We start from the raw sequence: 17,805 nt of genomic DNA on the forward strand, positions 1-17,805 counted from the left end.
CCTATTATCATTCCGCTAAAAATCCTGTGCTCTTTGGTCTCCATCAGGAGGTGTGCGCAGAGAGTAGGTACCCAGCTTTCTGCTTTTAACCCCAGTGGCGCTGGGTAAGGTAAATCCTGCTTCCCGTCTGCAGGCACGAATTGCTTTTCCATTTTGCGGTCAGACGCCTAACCCTGCTCTGCCTTCCCCTGTGGCGGCTCCGCTGTCACCGACACCCGTTTCCCAAGGGTCTCCGGGACTCCATGCACACGGAGAGCCTGTCTCCCGGGTCCCGAGTCCTCTACCTACCATGTGCTTCTCCTGCCTCAGCGCCGTGTCCAGATGCAGCAGGTCTTTCAAGTGAAGGTTGTAGATACACAAGTCGAGGTCCACGCTGCAAAGTCCAAAGAGAAACAGAAGAGACTTTCAGAGTATTTGATGTGGGGGGTAAGGTTACCGAGTTATCAGTACATCCCTGCAGGATAAGCCATGGTGCATCCTGACTCCAGATCTTAAATTCTGCGGCACGCAGAGATTGCTCACAGCCACCCCAGGTGCACGAGGAGCAATCCAAGTAGCCTCTGAAAGCCACCTGTGACTAGAAGGCAACGGCTGCCCGAGACATCAAAGACAGGACACAGGAAGAGACGGAAGGTGAGAGATGAAAAAGAGCATGCCCCCCCAGGCCCCCCCCGGCATTTTCATGTCTAGTGTCACGTGTCATCCTTCCTTTCTGCCATCATGTACACATTCTCACAGCCATTTACAGATGAGGAAACTGACTCAGGAAATCAAGGGTCAGAGAAATCAAGTCGTGGTCACGTGGTCACGGGGGCAGATAACTGACAGTGTGAAGATAAAGGCCTTTGACCTTTTCTCCGACATAGGCAAATGCATCTTAAATGACTACACTCCCACCTGAACTGTTCAAGTCCTCTTTGTCCGAATGGGAAGAAACACCCCTTCCCAGCCAGGCAGGGGAGCCAAGAAGGCTGCAATTAAACGAAGTCCCTCCTTCCCGGGTCCACCTTCAGAGTCAACACCAAGCTCAGAGTTCTGAGCCCACTCTTTGCACAGCCCTGAGCCAGGCCATGCCTGGTTCAAATCACCCAGGGCTCCTTGGACTCACGGAAATTCAGATCTGAGAGAGGCCTGAGGACTGACGTGCAAACCTGCTGACTAGTTTTTTGAGCACCTACTGGGTGCCAAGCCTTACTCTGGGCTGGACAGTTTGGCGATTTAGAGCATGGGCTGCAAGATAAGGTGGTGGGGTCACACCAGGCTCCAACACTCACCTGCTGCGTGACCTTGGGCAAGTCACTCTGCCTCTCTGTGTCTCATTTTATTCTTTGAAAATGAGGGCAATATTAGCATCTACTATACAACCTTAACAACATAGGGCTGTTAAGAGGAATTAATTCATTGACTGATTAATACTTGCTCATCACTGTGCCTGTCCCAGGCTCCCACTGGGTGGTCGTGCACAGCTGTGAATAAGACAGACCTTCTCCTCGTGCTCAAAAGAGAATTAATCCCTGCAAAGTGCTTACTATTTTGTACACAGAAGACATTTAACCAGTGCTAGCTGCTGCTATGCAGTGCACGGGGCAGGTCAGTGATTAAAGGAGGTCCCCTCTGTCTCTCCCCAGGGCTCAGGCCTGGCTCCCTGACCCCCATGCTGGCCAACAGCACACATTCAGCTCCAGCTCTGACACTGGGTCACTGTGTGTCCATGGCTGAGTCCTTAACCTCTCTGGGCCTCCACTTCCTCCACTGAGCATGATACAGCCTATCAGTCTGCATCCTCCATCCCACCCCCTCCTCACCTCTCGCAGGTCAGTGCCTCGGGGAAGCTGCTCGCCCCCAGGAAGGTGCGACCGAGGAACCTGTCGTCACTGGCGGCCGAGTGCACGCTGGACGAGGAGCTGCAGTCGTCCTTCTCAGCCTGGCTCAGGCTCCCCAGGCTGCTGGAAGGCGATGCCTCCACGGGCTGGTTCGGCAAGACTGCCTGCTTTAAGGTTTCATGCAGAGATGGGTTGGAGGAACCGTCGGCCAGAGGCTGGGGCAGGAAAGAAAGCGTACTCTCAATCCACATGACCCCTCATGAGTGTTTCCGTAATTCCGCCAGTGACACACGCGGTGGCTCCCAGGAAGGCCAAGCCGGGACAGGCAGGGAGGGTATGAGCGGACACCATGGAGCTTCTGCCCCAGGGGCACGGCCACGGCCCTAGGGGCCTTCGTCACAGCTCTTGTCACATCATTTGTCCCCAAAGCCCAGCCCCTCTGCACCAGGCTCCTCCCCTCCAGCTATTAGCCTGGGTCTGTTCCCCGATGGCCCACCTGTACCCACCCTCGGCCGCCAGCTCTGACCTCCCCAGCAGCCCGCCTGCCCTGCCCCACCTCTCTGGCTGCTGACCCAGACCCCAGGCCCGCTCTGTCCACTGACCTGCCCTCGGATAGACTCAAAGCCCCTTAACGAGGAACTCAAGCCCCTTGCACTGCCATGACCACATGAGGTCATAGCCTAGTGCCTGGCACAGCCAGAGAGCTCAGCAAATGTCAGCCATCCCTATGTCCAGCTTCGTCTCCTGCTGCCCCCAGAGGTGCCTGCCCAGGTAGCACTGAGCTGGTGGCCAGCTCCAACCCTCACTATCATTTCATGCTTCTGAGCCTTTCCAGACTCTCGTCCCCCTGCCTGAAACACCCCTAACTCACTGTCTGCTGGGCTGAAGCATCCCTCCCTCCAGACACAGACCCCTGAATCTTCCTACCCTGATCCCCGGGCCTGGCCCACACCGGGTTCCACAGGACCCTGGTCATTTCTGTCCTGCCTGCTATCACACGCCATCCTGCAATGTCCGCCAGGCTGGGAGGGCCTCCAGGGTGAGGACAGTGCTCTCCTGACCACTGGATAATCACCAGTGCCCACCACAGAGCCTGCCCGGCACGGGTGCTGATGACGAATGAATGCCCCAGGTCTGGGAGTTTTGCACCTTCCCGCACCCACCAGATGGTGAAGGAAGTGGTTCCCAATGTGTGTTCCGGGGAGCAGTCCCATGAACTATAACCAGTTACTGCTCACGGTGAGGGTCCCACAGAAAAATTAGTTTGGGAAAGTCTGCGTGAACAAGGTAGAATCATTTCTTTGGTACAGGAATTCTCAGAGCCTTCGATAGGCTCTGGCTGTCCTCAAAAGCAAATAATAATTTAAAAAACGGAACACGTACTGAGTGCGCAGACATCACACACTGTTCTAAGCCCTATGCCTAATTCCCTATCTCATCCTCAAGACAACTGGGTGAGGCAGGAGGGCCCTTTACCCCCATTTTATTGATGAAGAAACTGAGGTCCTGAGAAGTCAGGAAATGGCCAAGAGTAAAAGGCTGAGATAGGAGCTGGGTTTGAGTCTGTCCTCTTTATCTCCAGGAGAGCAGGCAGCACTTTCCTCCACTTACTTGACCAGGGAACTATTTTTTTCGTAGAGCATCCCATAGGCCGAGGCCTCCTTGAAACATCAAGGAATATGCTGCTCTCTGCAAAACTCCCAGCCACAGGTGTGAACTCCTGGCTCCAGGTGTAAGACCTGAGGGTACGACTCTTGCCCTGCCACTTCCTGCAGTATGACCTTGAGCAGATCATTAACCTCTCCTGGCCTCAGTTTCCTCATGCATAAAGTGGAGAGAACAATATTATTTACCTTCTAGGAATGTTGCAAGGAATACTGAAATGTGTAACGTATGACAATGCTTAGCACTGTGCCAGCCCCGCAGTAAATGTTCAGCATCAGCTGCTGGCACTAGTCCCAGGGTCTGTAAGGATTAATGTCAGTAACTTGTTAGTATTTGTACTAGTGTTAAAAGGTCAGGGCAGATGCTGCCCTACTGTGCTGTCACCTGGTGTCCCTGTGGATACCTTGCTATATATACCACGGGCATACCCTGTCCCTGACAACACTGTCATGAAATGGACTAACCCTAAAGTTATGCTCCATTACACAGCCACAAAATCATCTCTATTAAAATGACTTGCCATAAAATCCTCAAAAAGGACCCCAAATTGCACATTGAATCCCCCTTCTCCTACCCCAATCTCTAGCACATTACTGGTTAATTGCATTTCTAAGACGGAGCTCAGGACTCTCACCCGGAACTTCTGATTGATGGGATAGACGACTTTTGCCTTCAGTGCAAACGCTGTGATATTGCCCTTGAAAGACGGCTCACATTCCTGGGAAGGGAAAAAAAACAAACGGCATATGGGGGCTTTCAGTGAAATGAAGGACAAACCACCAAGAGTTTCCAAAATGCCACATCCCGTGTGTAACAGTGGCCTCGGGAAGGGCCCATAATAAGCACATTGAGTGCTCACTTGCTAGAGGGATGGATGGAGGGATGGAAGGTTGGATGGATGGATGGATGGAAGGATGGATGGATGGATGGATGGATGGATGAATGGATGGATAGATAGACATATGAATGGATGGACAGATGGACAGATGAATGGGCAGGTGGATGGATGGATAGATGGGTGTAGGGATGGGTGTGGGAGGGGTAGATGTACAGATGGGTGGGTGGGCGAACGGACCAAAGTTAAATAGCACATTCTTCATTTAATTCCAAGCGGTCAGCTTTGGAAGAAGTAAGGATTTAAATAACTTGACAACACCAAAAGGTTTCCTAAAACTTGTGAACCACTTTTTGGTGGAATAAGGAAGCATATATTTTTAGCATTGCCAGGTGTATAAGCACTTACGTGTGGCAATATGCATGCAAGGCTTTTGATTAGACCCTTAAATGAAAAGTAGTGGTTGGGGCTTTCCTGGTGGCGCAGTGGTTGAGAGTCCGCCTGCCGGTGCAGGGGACACGGGTTCGTGCCCCGGTCCAGGAGGATCCCACATGCTGCAGAGCGGCTGGGCCCGTGAGCCATGGCCGCTGGGCCTGCGCGTCCGGAGCCTGTGCTCTGCAACGGGAGAGGCCACAGCAGTGAGAGGCCCGCGTAACGCAAAACAAACAAACAAACAAAAAATAGTGGTTGGACAGGTCTTTTCACTTTTCTGAGCCTCAGTGTTCCTAGGCAGTAAGCAGGTAGCGCATCTGCCCCCAGGGACGGTGTGGATAAAGCTCCCAGCAGAGCTGCTGGAACACAGCAGAAGTGAGGCGATGGACAGCTTAAGTCACGGTGTAAAGAGCCACCAACAAACACTGCGCAGGGATCATCTCCCCACCCGCAGCTGGATGGACTGACTCGTGCCTGCTCCACACGGTACAGAAAGGCCCCACATCCTTTCCATATCGCTCTCCTGTCAGGGTCGCCCCCGCACTTTGCACGGTCGGTGCTGAACAAATGCTTGGCCACAACCAGCGGGTGAATGAAGTTGAGCGGGCAGCAGTTCAGGAACCCGGCACTCCAGGCCGGGAGGAATCTCTACTCAGCAATTCTGAACTGGCTGGCAGGTGAAAACTGCATCCACATCGATTCCAATGCTTTGCAACTAAATCTTAAAAAAAAGAACTCCATAACAAATGACTGATTTCTGATTGCTGAGTTCTCCTTGGAATTACATATCCTATCACGAGGAAAGCAGAAGAATTTATGGCTTCCTCACGTTGTGTGACGTTGAAACAGCACCTGACAGAGCCCGTGACGTGGCCCGTATACATCTCCTGAGAGGGTGACGCCGTGTGCCCTTCTGAGCAGGGCAGGGGGGGAAGCTCTGGGGCAAGGGCCCCAGTTCTTGTCATGTCTATCTCTCTCTTCGGACTCGCAAAAACAGATTTAGATGACAAGAATGGGGAAAGACCACCAACATGTGGTCCTTAAACTTAAGGACCATTCATATGTCCATCTATCCATCCTTAAACTTCCAAGGATCCTGCCATTTCCCAGATGGGGAAGATGACACAGAGAGGTTGAGCTGTGCGCCCAAGGTGACACAGCTATTAAATGTCAGAATCAGGATTTGAATCAAATTCCCTGGCTCCAGAGTCCCTCCTCTTCAGCTGACACCATCCATCTCCTTCGACATGACACAAATGAGAACAAGAGGAAAAGCCATGCTTCACCACACCCCAGGGACACAAGTTGGATCCTGAGATACTGGTCGCTCCCATATCTGCCACATCTAATCGACCACAAATCCCACCAACTTCACCTCCTAAACATCTCTCAAATCCACAGCCCTGGCCCAAGCCACCATTATATTTACCCCAAGGGGCAGCAACAGCCTCTTCCCTGGCTCCCCATCCATGTATTGAGGGTCTACTATGTGCTGGCATTTGACGCGTGTTTGCTCATTTCCTTATCACACGACAGTCAGCTTGGGGAGGTTGGTGCTAAAACCCTTCCTGGCTTTCCTTGGATCCGAGGGAGCAGGGCAAGGTCCGTCCCCAGCTCCCAGCAGCCAGTCCCACTCTCTTAGCTGGGGGACTGGTACAACAGCAAAGCGTGGCAGTAAGACCAAAAAGGCTGACTTCAAAACGGGTGACATAATCTGTGGGGCCCCGTGCAAAATGAAAACAGCGGCAGGGCGGGTGGGTCTTAGTCAAAATGATTAAGAATTTCAAGACAGCAGAGTCCAGAAACTGGCGGGGGGCGGGGGGAGAAGGGGGCGTGGTGACTGGGCACGGGGTCTGTGTGACCATAGGGCATGTCCACCTATGAAGCCGGCCCTGGCTGATGGTCCAGTGGAAACACACTTTTTCAAGGAACGATGCACAAGCAGAAAGAGCACTGTGCATTTTTTTTTTTTTTTTTTTTTTTTTTGCGATACACGGGCCTCTCACTGTTGTGGCCTCTCCCGCTGCGGAGCACAGGCTCAGGCTCAGCGGCCATGGCTCACGGGCCCAGCCACTCCGCGGCATGTGGATCTTCCCAGACCGGGGCACGAACCCGTGTCCCCTGCATCGGCAGGCGGACTCTCAACGACTATGCCACCAGGGAAGCCTGCACTGCGCATTTTTAAACTCCTTCCAAACAAAGGTGAAAAGAAAGGACGGAATGAAAGGGGTAGAAAATGAGAGGAAGGCTTGGTCTCTGCCTTCCAGGAGTGCATCTTCTAAAGAGGAGACACCAAACAAACATTGCATTTCAGGGGAAAAACATAATATAGGAAGGAAAGAATATAGACACAGGGGTCCACCTGAGATGGACAGAAGCAGAACCTGGGAACCGGGAGCCTGGCTGTTTTCAGTTTTTCACGGCTCTTCTTATTAAGTTCAGAAGTCCTCCAAAGTCTGATCATCTCCCCAACCATAGCAACACAATTATTCAGAAAATTGGCTGTAGTGCAAATTTACAATGTAAAACTTCTTCAACTGAAGCAGTGCGATTATTCTGAAAATTAGCTAAAACATAATTGTAGGAAAAGAAAAGCCATTTCACTCTCTGACAAAAGGTGCTCTTTGCGGCAAATGCACAAATACCTCCAGAGGGGAGGTATGCACCCTCCCTCCTCCACAGCCAAAGGACAGGAGGAGGCTGGGGAGTAGCATGCCTCAGAGCCTTCTGGAATTTTGTTTGTTTGTGGCTAACGTGAGCTATTTATCAAAACAGAGTTCATGCAAGGAGTGCCGTGGACCCCACATGCCTTGGTTTTCTGGGCATTGGAGGATGTCAGAGTTACAGCTCAACTGGCCCTGTCAAAATCAGTCCTGTCCTCATTCCTTGACAAGCTCAGCCTGCAGAGGGCAGGGGCATTTTGGCAAAGCCGGTCACTGGAACGGGCAGACCTTTAACTTAACTCTTGGCAATTATTAGCTTGATAATGGGCATCGGCGAGGCACAGCTAATGGTTAACAGGTAAAACATTACTAGGTGGAAGAAATGGGTTAGATAGACTTCTGGGGAGGTGGAGAGACTTGGCTCCCTGGCAAAGACTGACTCATTCTGTGGTAGGACTGTTCACAGGGTTGATTCATGGGTGACCCTGTGGGGCCGCCACCACTACTGTCAACACAAAACTGAGAACCCTGAGGCTCAGAGAGGTTATTTCTCTTGCCCAACATCACACAGCACACAGGTGGCAGAGCTGGGCCTGGGGTCCAGGATTCTGGATCCCAAAGCCAACGTTGTTTGTATCATATCTGAGGCTGCCCTCTCTGTGAGAAGGGTTTTTTTTTTCAGATAGGTTTATTGAGATATAATTTATGCAACTGAACAATGTAAATTGAATACTTTTTGGTATATTTACAGATATGTGCAACCATTACCACAGTCAGTGTTAGAACATTTTTATCATCTCAGTAGGAAACCTGTACCCTTTAGCTATTACCCCTACCCCTTCCATTCCCCGCCCCACCCTAAGCGACCACCAGTCTACTTTTGGTGTCTGTAAGTTTACCTGTTCTGGACATTTCAGATGAATGGAATCCTATAACATGTGGTCCTTTGTGACTGGCTTCTTTCAGTTAGCGTACTATTTTCAAGTTTCAGTCATGTTGTTTTTGTGGCTGAACAGTATTCCATTGTATGGAAGGACCACATTCTGTTCATTCATTCCTCAGCTGATGGACATTTGGGCTTCCACGTTTTGGCTATTGTGATTAGGGCTGTCAGGAACATTTGTGCACATGTTTTTGCGTGGACGTATGTTTTCATTGCTGTGAGCAGGGTTTTAATCCTATGGGGTGAGGGGAACAGAGGCATAGGGATAGATGAGGGAGAGAGAGAAACTAAGACAGGGAGACATCACAAAGCTACACTGTCACACTCTCACACACAGGCCCACAGAGATGCACATGGAGAGAGATACACAAAAACAGAGATGGACATGCAGCGAGATGCACTGATACACACATAGACAGACACACATGGAAAGACAAGCACCTGGAAACAGAGAGGCTGGGAGTGTGAGCTCAAGACACACAGCACAGACAAGGAAGGGAGGACTCATCTCCGGGAGCAGCCAGGCACTCTCTCTTCCTCTCCAGCTCCCCACGCCTCAGCCCTGGGAGGGCAGCTGATTGCTCCACGGGATCTGGCCCAGCGTGGGGAAGGGAAGCCCTGTCTCCAGAACCCTTGGGAAGTACAGACAGGGGGGTGACTCGAGCACTGAATTTTCAGCTTAATTAGAAGCTTTTCCTATTCATTTCCAACTTTTTGGTGAAATTTGTTTTAGAATACCCAACGCACTTTCCTTGATTGGTAAGCAGAAGCTGCAGAACATGACTGAGTGTCAGAGGCTGCGGGGTGTGGGGAAGCAGCCCTCCCGGGCAGGAGCTGAACACCCCCAGGCCCAAATGTCAGCTACGTGACTGAGGACAGTGACCTGGCTCCACGAGCCTCAGTTTCCCCATCTGGAAAATGGGCAAATAAACAAGGTCTACATCATGGGGTGCTGAGAGGATTGCATGAGAGAATTCACACGAGTGTTTACAGGACTCAAAAATGACACGTGAAAATGCCTGGAATTCAGTAGATGCTAAATAAGAAACTTGGTTCCAATCTTTCCCCTTTTCCCAGCACCTCTCTCTCTCTCTCTCTCTCTCTCTCTCTCTCCCCCTACCTACCTACCTAGATGTCTATATTCACCTTTGGGCAATTGAGGCTGGAGTCAAATGGGCAAATGACTGGAGTCTGGTCCTTTCTAGGGACCAGGAAGTGACTAGAAAGAACACATCTTCGGAAGGAACGCCCTCTCCATCCATGGAGCTTATGCAGGAAGTGATGCCCTATGGGCTGATTCAGGCTGGATGGAGCGGGGAGAGGAGCAACGAGGAAGGTACAGGGAGCACCCATCTTTTAACATCTCCATCAGAGGCCCAGAACTCCCACTCCTAGATATTTACTTAAAAGAAATAAAACAAAATGAAAACAAACAAACTTACACACAAACCTTCACAGAAGCCTTGTTCAGAACAGCCAAGCACTGGAAAACAACCCACACTGTGACACATCCCCATAGTAGGCTGAGCAATTAATAGGGACAAGTGCAACGACGACCTGGACCAGCAGGCACAGGAAAGCATGTGATTGTATTCATGTAAAATTCTAGAACAGCAAAACCAATCATGGCGATGGAAATCACAGCAGTGGCTGCCTATGAAAGGGGCACTAGAGAACTTCCCGGAGTAAAGGAACGTTCCCGATTGGGGTGTTGGTTACAGGGGTGTATACACTTGTCACTCATTAAACTGTAAGCTTAAAATTTGTGCATTTTTTCTATGTAAATTATACCTCAAAAAGAAGCCTACTGGGACATGAGATCTGTTGGGGCTCCTCTGGATGAAATCCAGGTAGGGCACGGGACACCCAGCGTGAGTCTCTTCCAATGCACCCCAAATACTCAGCTTACGTTCAGAGCCTCCTCATCCTTTGAAGTCAGTGCTTCTCTCTTCCTCCTCCTGGATGGGGAGCCGGTTTCCGACGGCGTCTGAACGTTAGGTTCCAAATTCTTGAGCAGACTCTGAGAGTCATCTTTCTAAAATCCAAAGGTGGGGGTGGGGGGAACACATTGAAATTGGTCAGCCTAGTGCCCCTGTGACATTAGCCATCTACTCCCCACCCCCAGCCATCACAGCTGCTCATCTCTGCTCCGGGCCTGGCCCTTTGTGTGCAGTGCTTCTCTCCACCTGGAGTCAGGTCCACATCCTTCAAGACTGTCCAGGTGTCACCCTCCTGACAAGCCCCAAAGCCCCATCTCAGCATGTCCTCAGGACCTGGAGGCAATACTTGGATCAAAGCTCATTCCAGGGCTTCCTTGGTGGTGCAGTGGTTAAGAATCCGCCTGCCAATTCAGGGGACATGGGTTCGAGCCCCGGGCCAGGAAGATCTCACATGCCGCAGAGCAACTAAGCCCGTGTGCCACAACTACTATAGCCTGCACTCTAGAGCCCGCGAGCCACAACTACTGAGCCCGCCAGCCACAACTACTGAGCCCTCATGCCACAACTACTGAAGCCCGTGCATTGCAACGAAGAGTAGTCCCTGCTCACTGCAACTAGAGAAAGCCCGCATGCAGCAACGAAGACCCAACGCAGCCAAAAGTAAATCAGTTAATTAATTAATTAATTTTTAAAAAGCTCATTTCATTGTTTTTCTGAGTTGGTCCCCACTTCCCCAGCTCCTGTAGCCTGTGAGCTCCTTGGGGTGGGGTAACCGCTTAACATGGAGAATGACACATAAATATTAAAATTCCTGTTACTTCCTATAATGTGATTGGATAATTTTTAAGACAATATCTTAGGTAACCTTAAACTATAGAATGGTTTCTGTTGTGAGCTACAGTTTATGCTCATTATTTGTGGATTCTGTATTTGCAAATTTGCCTACTTGGTAAATTTATTTGTAATCCCCCAAACCGACACTTGGGGTGCACTTGCGGTCCTTCCTGGACACGAGCAGAAATGTGAAAAATGTGAATTGCCTGATGTGCGGTTTCCAAATGAGACTGAACAAGGCCACACTCTACTTTCTGTCTGAGCTCATACTGCAAACAAGTGTCCTTTCTATGTTCTATTTAGTACCATTCTTTTTTAGCATTTTTGTTGGTGATTTTGTTGAAAATGACCCCTAAGTGCTGTCTAGTGTTTCTAAGGACAAGAAGACTGTGATGTGCCTTATGGAGAAAATGAATGTATGAGATTCCCTTTGTTCAGGCATGAGTTATAGTGCTATCGGCTGTGAGTTCAAGGTTAGTGAATCAGCCATGTTAAATGAGGCATCTTTAAACAGAAACACACATAAACACACGTATTGATTGGTTAATGAAAATATTGTGACCAGGATCTTGTAGAAACAAAACCCTGCGTCTCCCCTGGGAGCAATGCTTCAGTATTTGCTAATCCTACGTTTGCACTGATTTTATAGAACATAATTATCTACTGTATTGAAAATCCTATTATGCCAGAGACACTTATCAAGCCTCTCTTTGACCACTGGCTGCTCATAGATATAATCTTGAACCGAGGTTATATCACCAGTTTGTCATTGAGTTAGTAACCAACTATTATAGAGCATCTACTCAGTGACAAGCCTTAATCTAGTCACTGGGAATAGAGTAATGAACAAAACAAACAAAGCTGCTGCCTTCATGGAGTTTACATTCTAGTGACAGAAGAGAGACATAAGCAAACAAAGAAATAAATATATAGTGTGTTGGAGGCGTAAGTGCTATAGGGAAAATCAATGGAGGATGGGGGAATGGTGAGTGATGGGAGGGGAAGGCCTCTTGGACAAGGTGGCATTTGAAAAGAAACCTGATGGAAGTGAGAGAGCAAGCCATTCAGATATCACAGGGACAAGCATTTCAGGGTAAGGGCACAGCAAGTGCAAAGGCCCTGAGGCACAAGCGTGCTCAGCATGCCCAGGGAAGCCCATGTGTCTGGAGCAGTTGGGGGTGGGGTAGGCAAGGTTAGATGAAGCCAGAGATTTGGGGGTTGTTTGTTTAGCAGCCATAGCTGACCAGCACAAGGCTTCTGCAGGGAAGGACCCGGTCCAATCACTGTACAGTAAAGACTCCAGGAGAAAAACCTCAGTCACCCAAGAAAGAGTATCAGATTTTTTGCTCCCCAATTAAAAATGGCCTGGGGATCAAGGGTCACCAGCCATTTCAAGACAGATTCTAATATGAAAGACAAACCCCAAAACAAACAAAAGGAAAAAGCAGGCAGGAAATAGACACTGCATGGGGAAAAGAAAACTAAAAACAAACACTTATAATATCCTCAGAGAGATAAGAGAAGATTTTACAGTCACAAAATAAGAACAGCCTAGTAAAAACATAGAATATTCTGAGGACAAAAAGAACTCTTGAAAACTAAGAATATGAAAAACTCAGTACAAGTATAAAGTTGAGAAAAGTCTCCCAAAAAACAGCATAAAGAGATCAAAAATAGGAGAGAAGGAAGAGAATTAGAGGCCCAATTTAATCAAAAACTGATAGGAGTTCCTGAAAGAAGCACCAGAACATAGAGGAAGAAAAGAGTCATTAAAGACATCAAGAAAATGAACTTCTAGATTGAAAGGGCCTTCTGAAAGCACAGCACAATAAGTAGCATTCGATTTCCACCAAGACCCATCCTGGTGCATTTCACATACTGGGAGTAAAGAAAAGATCCTTTAAGATTCTATTGAGGAACAGAAGGAAAAAGAGATACCATGCAAAATATCAAGGATCAGAATACAACCTGATTTCTCAACATCAACAATGGAAATTGAAAGACAAATGGAGAAAATGCCTTCAAAATTCTGGGGGGAAATTATTTCCAAGCTGGAATTCTATCACTTAACTACTCTAACCAAATTAAGTATAAAGATAGAAAAAAGATATTTTCAGACATAGAAATTCTCAAAAGAACTTCCACCTATCCTTTTCTCAGAAAGCTACTGGAAGATGTGCTCCACCCAAATGAGGAAATTAGCCAATAAAGACAGTGCAGGAGATCCTGAAAGAGGGTCCAACCCAGGAGAGAGGTGAAGAAGTTCTAGCATGATGGCCCCAAGAGGTGCCAATGGTGACAGCAAAAGCCTACAGCAGATGTTTCTCGAACTTTAAGAATAAAGAGACCATGGGAGGGCTTGTTAAACACAGCTTGCTGGACCCACCTCCAGAGATTCTCATCGGTAAATCTGGGGTGGGGCCCAAGAACTGGCATTTCTAACAAGCTCCCAGGTGACGCTGATGAGATTGCTCTGGTTCACTATGAGAGCAGCAACGGTCTAGAGGCAACCGGCTCATATTGGAGAGTTCAGAAGCTTTCTGGGAGAGAAGTTTTCCTAGAAGATAAAACTGATCAAATACCTAATGTAGTCAAATGTCTTAAAAGAAAATGTAGACAAATGGGGGAAAGTTTACTGTTAAACAGATGATAAGTACACAGAGTCTAAGCAAATGAAAAAAACGGGTAATTATTCATTTCAGGGAAAACAAAGTATTGTGCAAAAAAGGAAAGTAATCCTAAGTACAGCGGATCCTTGGTTGACAGTGAATTATGTTTACAGAATTGTAATAGCGAAAACACCAAATACTGATTTCACCAAAATTACCCCATAACCACATAGGGAGGTGGTGACGGTGGATGGGGAGGGTGGAAATAGGAAGGAGGGGAGAAGAGAGCTAAATCACTGCGCACTTCCTCAGTGGGAAGTCAAGCAGCCATGTCAGCAGGTTATTTAGAAGTAAATGACCAAGATGGCCAGCTGAACAAGAGTCGAATATGATGGCTTCTGAAAAGTGGGAAATGGTTGCAAATGAACATTTTAAATTATGTGAATGTGTAACTTTGATGCAAAAAAAAAAGTTTTAATGATGAAATAAATAAAACTAATAAACAAAATAAAACAGAAACCACAAAGGGAAAGGGGTGCAAGACAGAATTATGAGCTGGGTGACCTGGACCACAGGAGGAGAACAGAGTACCCGGGACCCAAGAGGGAGGAAGTGTCTGATCCAGCCTGAGGTTGGGAACACTTCCCTACATGGTTTTCTTTCTGGGTCCTGAAGGATGGGTGGGACAAGAGGCAAGGAACAGATGTGCAGAAGTGCAGCGACATCTGGGAATCAAGGGGATTCTGGGTGGCTGGATGCATGGGCGCCCATGTCCCAGGGAAGGTCAGTCACCTTATATACCATGCGAGGAAACTGGACGTGATCTTGTTCAGGTAACCAGGAGCCACTGGAGGTTTTTAACTAGGACAGTCATATTGCTTCTATTTTAGAAATAGAAACTAGAGGCGGGAGACGGAGGAAAGGAGGACACTTAGAAAGGAGTGCTACAAAGGTCACATCCAAACCATCAGAAAATCCAATCAGCCCCAGCCTTGAGCCAGAGCCCCCTCCATAGCTACAAACCTGGTCTGAGCCACGACCACCCTCAACTGGACTAGTGCAGCTGTGACCGACCAGCTGTGGAAACCCAGACAGCTTGGTGAGTCTCTGTCAGCCTCGGCTTACTCAGCTGCGAAATGGGCTGCTCTATGGTCTGAATGCTTGTGTCCCTTTCCCTCTCAGTTAATGTGTTGAAATTCTAACCCCCAAGGTGATGGTATTTGGAGGTGGGGCCTTTGGGAGGTGATTAGGTCATGAGGGTGGAGCCCCCCCTGAATGGGATTAGTGCCCTGATAAAAGAGGCCCCAGCAGCTCCCCTGTCCCTTCTGCTCTATGAGGACACAGCGAGAAGTCAGTCATCTGCAACCTGGAAGAGGACCTTAGCCAGAACCCAACCATGCTGGCACCCTGATCTTGGACTCTCGGCCTCCAGAACTGTGAGAAATAAGTTTGTGTTGTTTATCAGCTACCCAGCTGATGGTATTTATGTTATAGCAGCCCAGACTAAGACAGATACCAACTGCCACCTTACCAGGTAGCGGATGACTAAACACTCTGACTTAGGGGTTCAGACAGACTGCAGTTGAAGTCCAGCCACTGTTTATTCATCATGTGACCCTAGACAGAGAACAACCTTGCAGAGCCTAGATGTCCTCACCTGGAAAGTGAGGCTGACAGTCCCCCCCCCCACTCAAAGGCTTGGAGTGAGAATATAGAAACAAATGCCCGCAAACTCCTGGCAAGGGGCCCGGCACCCAGGAAAGGCTCTGACGTGTTATTTCCCTCTTCACACAAGGAGCCAGTGTCTCTTAATCACCAGCGGGATGTGACAATCTCAAACTTACCTATGAGCATCTTGCACTATGTTAATTTCAACTTTTATCATCACTTTGCAGCACGACACGCCCCTGAATTCCCCTGCCATGTGAGATGCTTACATCTGCTGGATGCATTCCCTTCTTGTGTGGGCCAGGAATGGGGGAACAAAACCACACCACCTTATCTCAGATCCCACCAGATTTCATCCCTCAAAGAGGTCAAAGCTGCAGGAACCTAAGACAGCGATCATACCACCAGTGATGGAATCCCTGCTGCATGCCCGATACCTCCACACAACATCCGATCCCATAACAACTGCCATATGAAGCATCCGTGAATCCCTTTCAGGCAGCCACCTGTGACCAATCCCATCCACCTCCTATACAGTGGCTTTGGGGTTAGACACACACGCCTGTCATTTGGCAAGTTATTTTAACCCTCTGTGCCTCGGTTTTCTCATCTGCAAAATGGGGCCATTAATGGAACAAGCTCACAAGCTGTTTTGCAGAGTCAATGAGATCATTTTCAGGTAGAAAGTGTAGCTCAACACCCAGCATACAGCCAGAATTCAATAAATCCTAGCATTTTCATTCCTCCATCACACAACTCATTGATGAGGCTGTGTTATAATCAAGTGTTTACTTGTAATCTGTCCATCCAGAGGCTGTGAACCTCCAGGGGCAGGATCAGGGTTTATCCTGTACATTGATGTGGTCTCTAAGCCCCTAGGCCATGCTTGGCAGTAGAAGGTGCTCAGCAAACTCTTGCTGTGTGATCGAATGTTGAATGCATGCTGATGTAGCAGCTGGGACTCAAGAGGAGTTAACTGGGTAATGCACACAGCAAGGAAGCAGAACGGACATCCAGGGGCGGGGAAATCCCCTGCCCTCCTGTCCACCACGCTGAGCTCCGCCCATAAGTCCAAACGCTTAGTGCTACAGATGAGGAGACTGAGGCCTGCAGGCCTTCATCAGCTAAGGTCACACAGCGTTGTCAGATGGAGCAGACACTTCGGGGCAACTCCAAGCCAGAGCCCTTCTGTCACTTGGCCGGCTCCCCCTGAAATCACTGTCTCCAGCCGCCTCCCGCAGCTGAAGGGGAATCCCCCAGGGCAAGACCTTTTGCAAGCGATGCCCAAGATCACGCTCAAATGGGCTCAGAGAAGGGGGATGGAAACCCGTACCACAGAGCCGAGGAAGACCGCGTCCCCGCGCCCCACACCCCGGTTGCACGCTCGGCCGACCCACCTGGTGCGGCGGACGCGGGCGGGCGGCGCGGCAGCCGAGCCAGAGGCCAAGGCCGAGGCCGAGGCCGAGCGCGGTGCCCAGCAGCACGGCGGGGACCAGCAGCGCGGGCGCCGGCCGCACCGCGTCCCGGCCCAGCTGCAGCCGCGCGTCGCTCCCGCAGGTCGCCGCGCCACGGGCCATCGGGGGTGCTCAGGCGGCCGGCCCGCCGCATCCCACCCGCTGCCGCGCGCTGCCCACTCCCGCCGCTCGGAGCTCCATCCCCGCCGGGTCCTCCGTGGACCTGGTCCCCGGCGGGCCAGGGGCGCGGCGCGCTCCGCCGACTCCTCCGGCCTGTGCAGCCTCCTTCCTCCAGCTCCCCTTCCAGCTTCCCGGCGCTGCCCAGCCAGAGGGAGGAGCCTGGACCCTCCGCCCAAAACTTTGAACCACCCCCGCCTCCAGCCCTGCCTTTGCACTGAGCATGCCCGGCCAGAGGCGTGCTTCTCAGCCAGGAGGACCTTTTGAGAGGAGTCTTGTTTTGCACGGGCCTCTTGACTTCCAGAGGGGGAGGGGACCACAGCCAGGGAGGAGGGTGTTGCTCGGTTGTTTACTGAGTGCTTAGGATTTGTTAAGCATTTAGCCTGATGATCCGAGTAACTTTCTTAACAACCTTCGGAGATGGGCACTATTTTTTTTTTTAATTTTTAACATCTTTATTGGAGTATAATTGCTTTACAATGGCGTGTTAGTTTCTGGAGATGGGCACTATTAACGCGCCCTTCCTGCTGAGAGGCTCAGGGTCAGCACCAAGTGATACATTGCGAGTCTGACTCAGCCTTGCTCCTGACCTCTACCAATTGGCCCCCTTTGGACCGCACAGTCCGGCCGTGCCTCTGAACTTGTTTGCCTGCAGACTCCTGTTTTAATACTATTTTCTTCCAGGATGGTCAATGCTTTCCTCTAAGACTACGTGTAGGGAGATTGTTACCCTCAGCCCCTGCTAGCCAGGAGATGCTGCGT

The 17,805-nt window shown here is 49.8% G+C and overlaps 1 protein-coding gene across 6 annotated transcripts in view; it reads right to left on the reverse strand.

Annotated features, from left to right (window-relative positions):
- EVC (EvC ciliary complex subunit 1) overlaps nucleotides 1–17,172 on the reverse strand; it is an 84,230-nt gene extending 67,058 nt beyond the window's left edge. For all 6 annotated transcript variants that reach the window (XM_079919981.1, XM_079919980.1, XM_079919979.1 and 3 more), the window contains exons 1-5: nucleotides 16,810–17,172; nucleotides 10,271–10,396; nucleotides 4,123–4,206; nucleotides 1,806–2,038; nucleotides 289–373 (exon numbers count right to left, since the gene is read on the reverse strand). In XM_079919981.1, coding sequence (XP_079776107.1) covers nucleotides 289–373; nucleotides 1,806–2,038; nucleotides 4,123–4,206; nucleotides 10,271–10,396; nucleotides 16,810–16,989 — 708 coding nt within the window. In that variant the 5' untranslated portion in view covers nucleotides 16,990–17,172. The remainder of the gene's footprint in view (nucleotides 1–288; nucleotides 374–1,805; nucleotides 2,039–4,122; nucleotides 4,207–10,270; nucleotides 10,397–16,809) is intronic.
- Nucleotides 17,173–17,805: the final 633 nt, after the last annotated feature.

Source organism: Stenella coeruleoalba (genome assembly GCF_951394435.1).
Source record: "Stenella coeruleoalba genome assembly, chromosome: 4".
In the NCBI taxonomy this organism is placed as follows: Eukaryota; Metazoa; Chordata; class Mammalia; order Artiodactyla; family Delphinidae; genus Stenella; species Stenella coeruleoalba.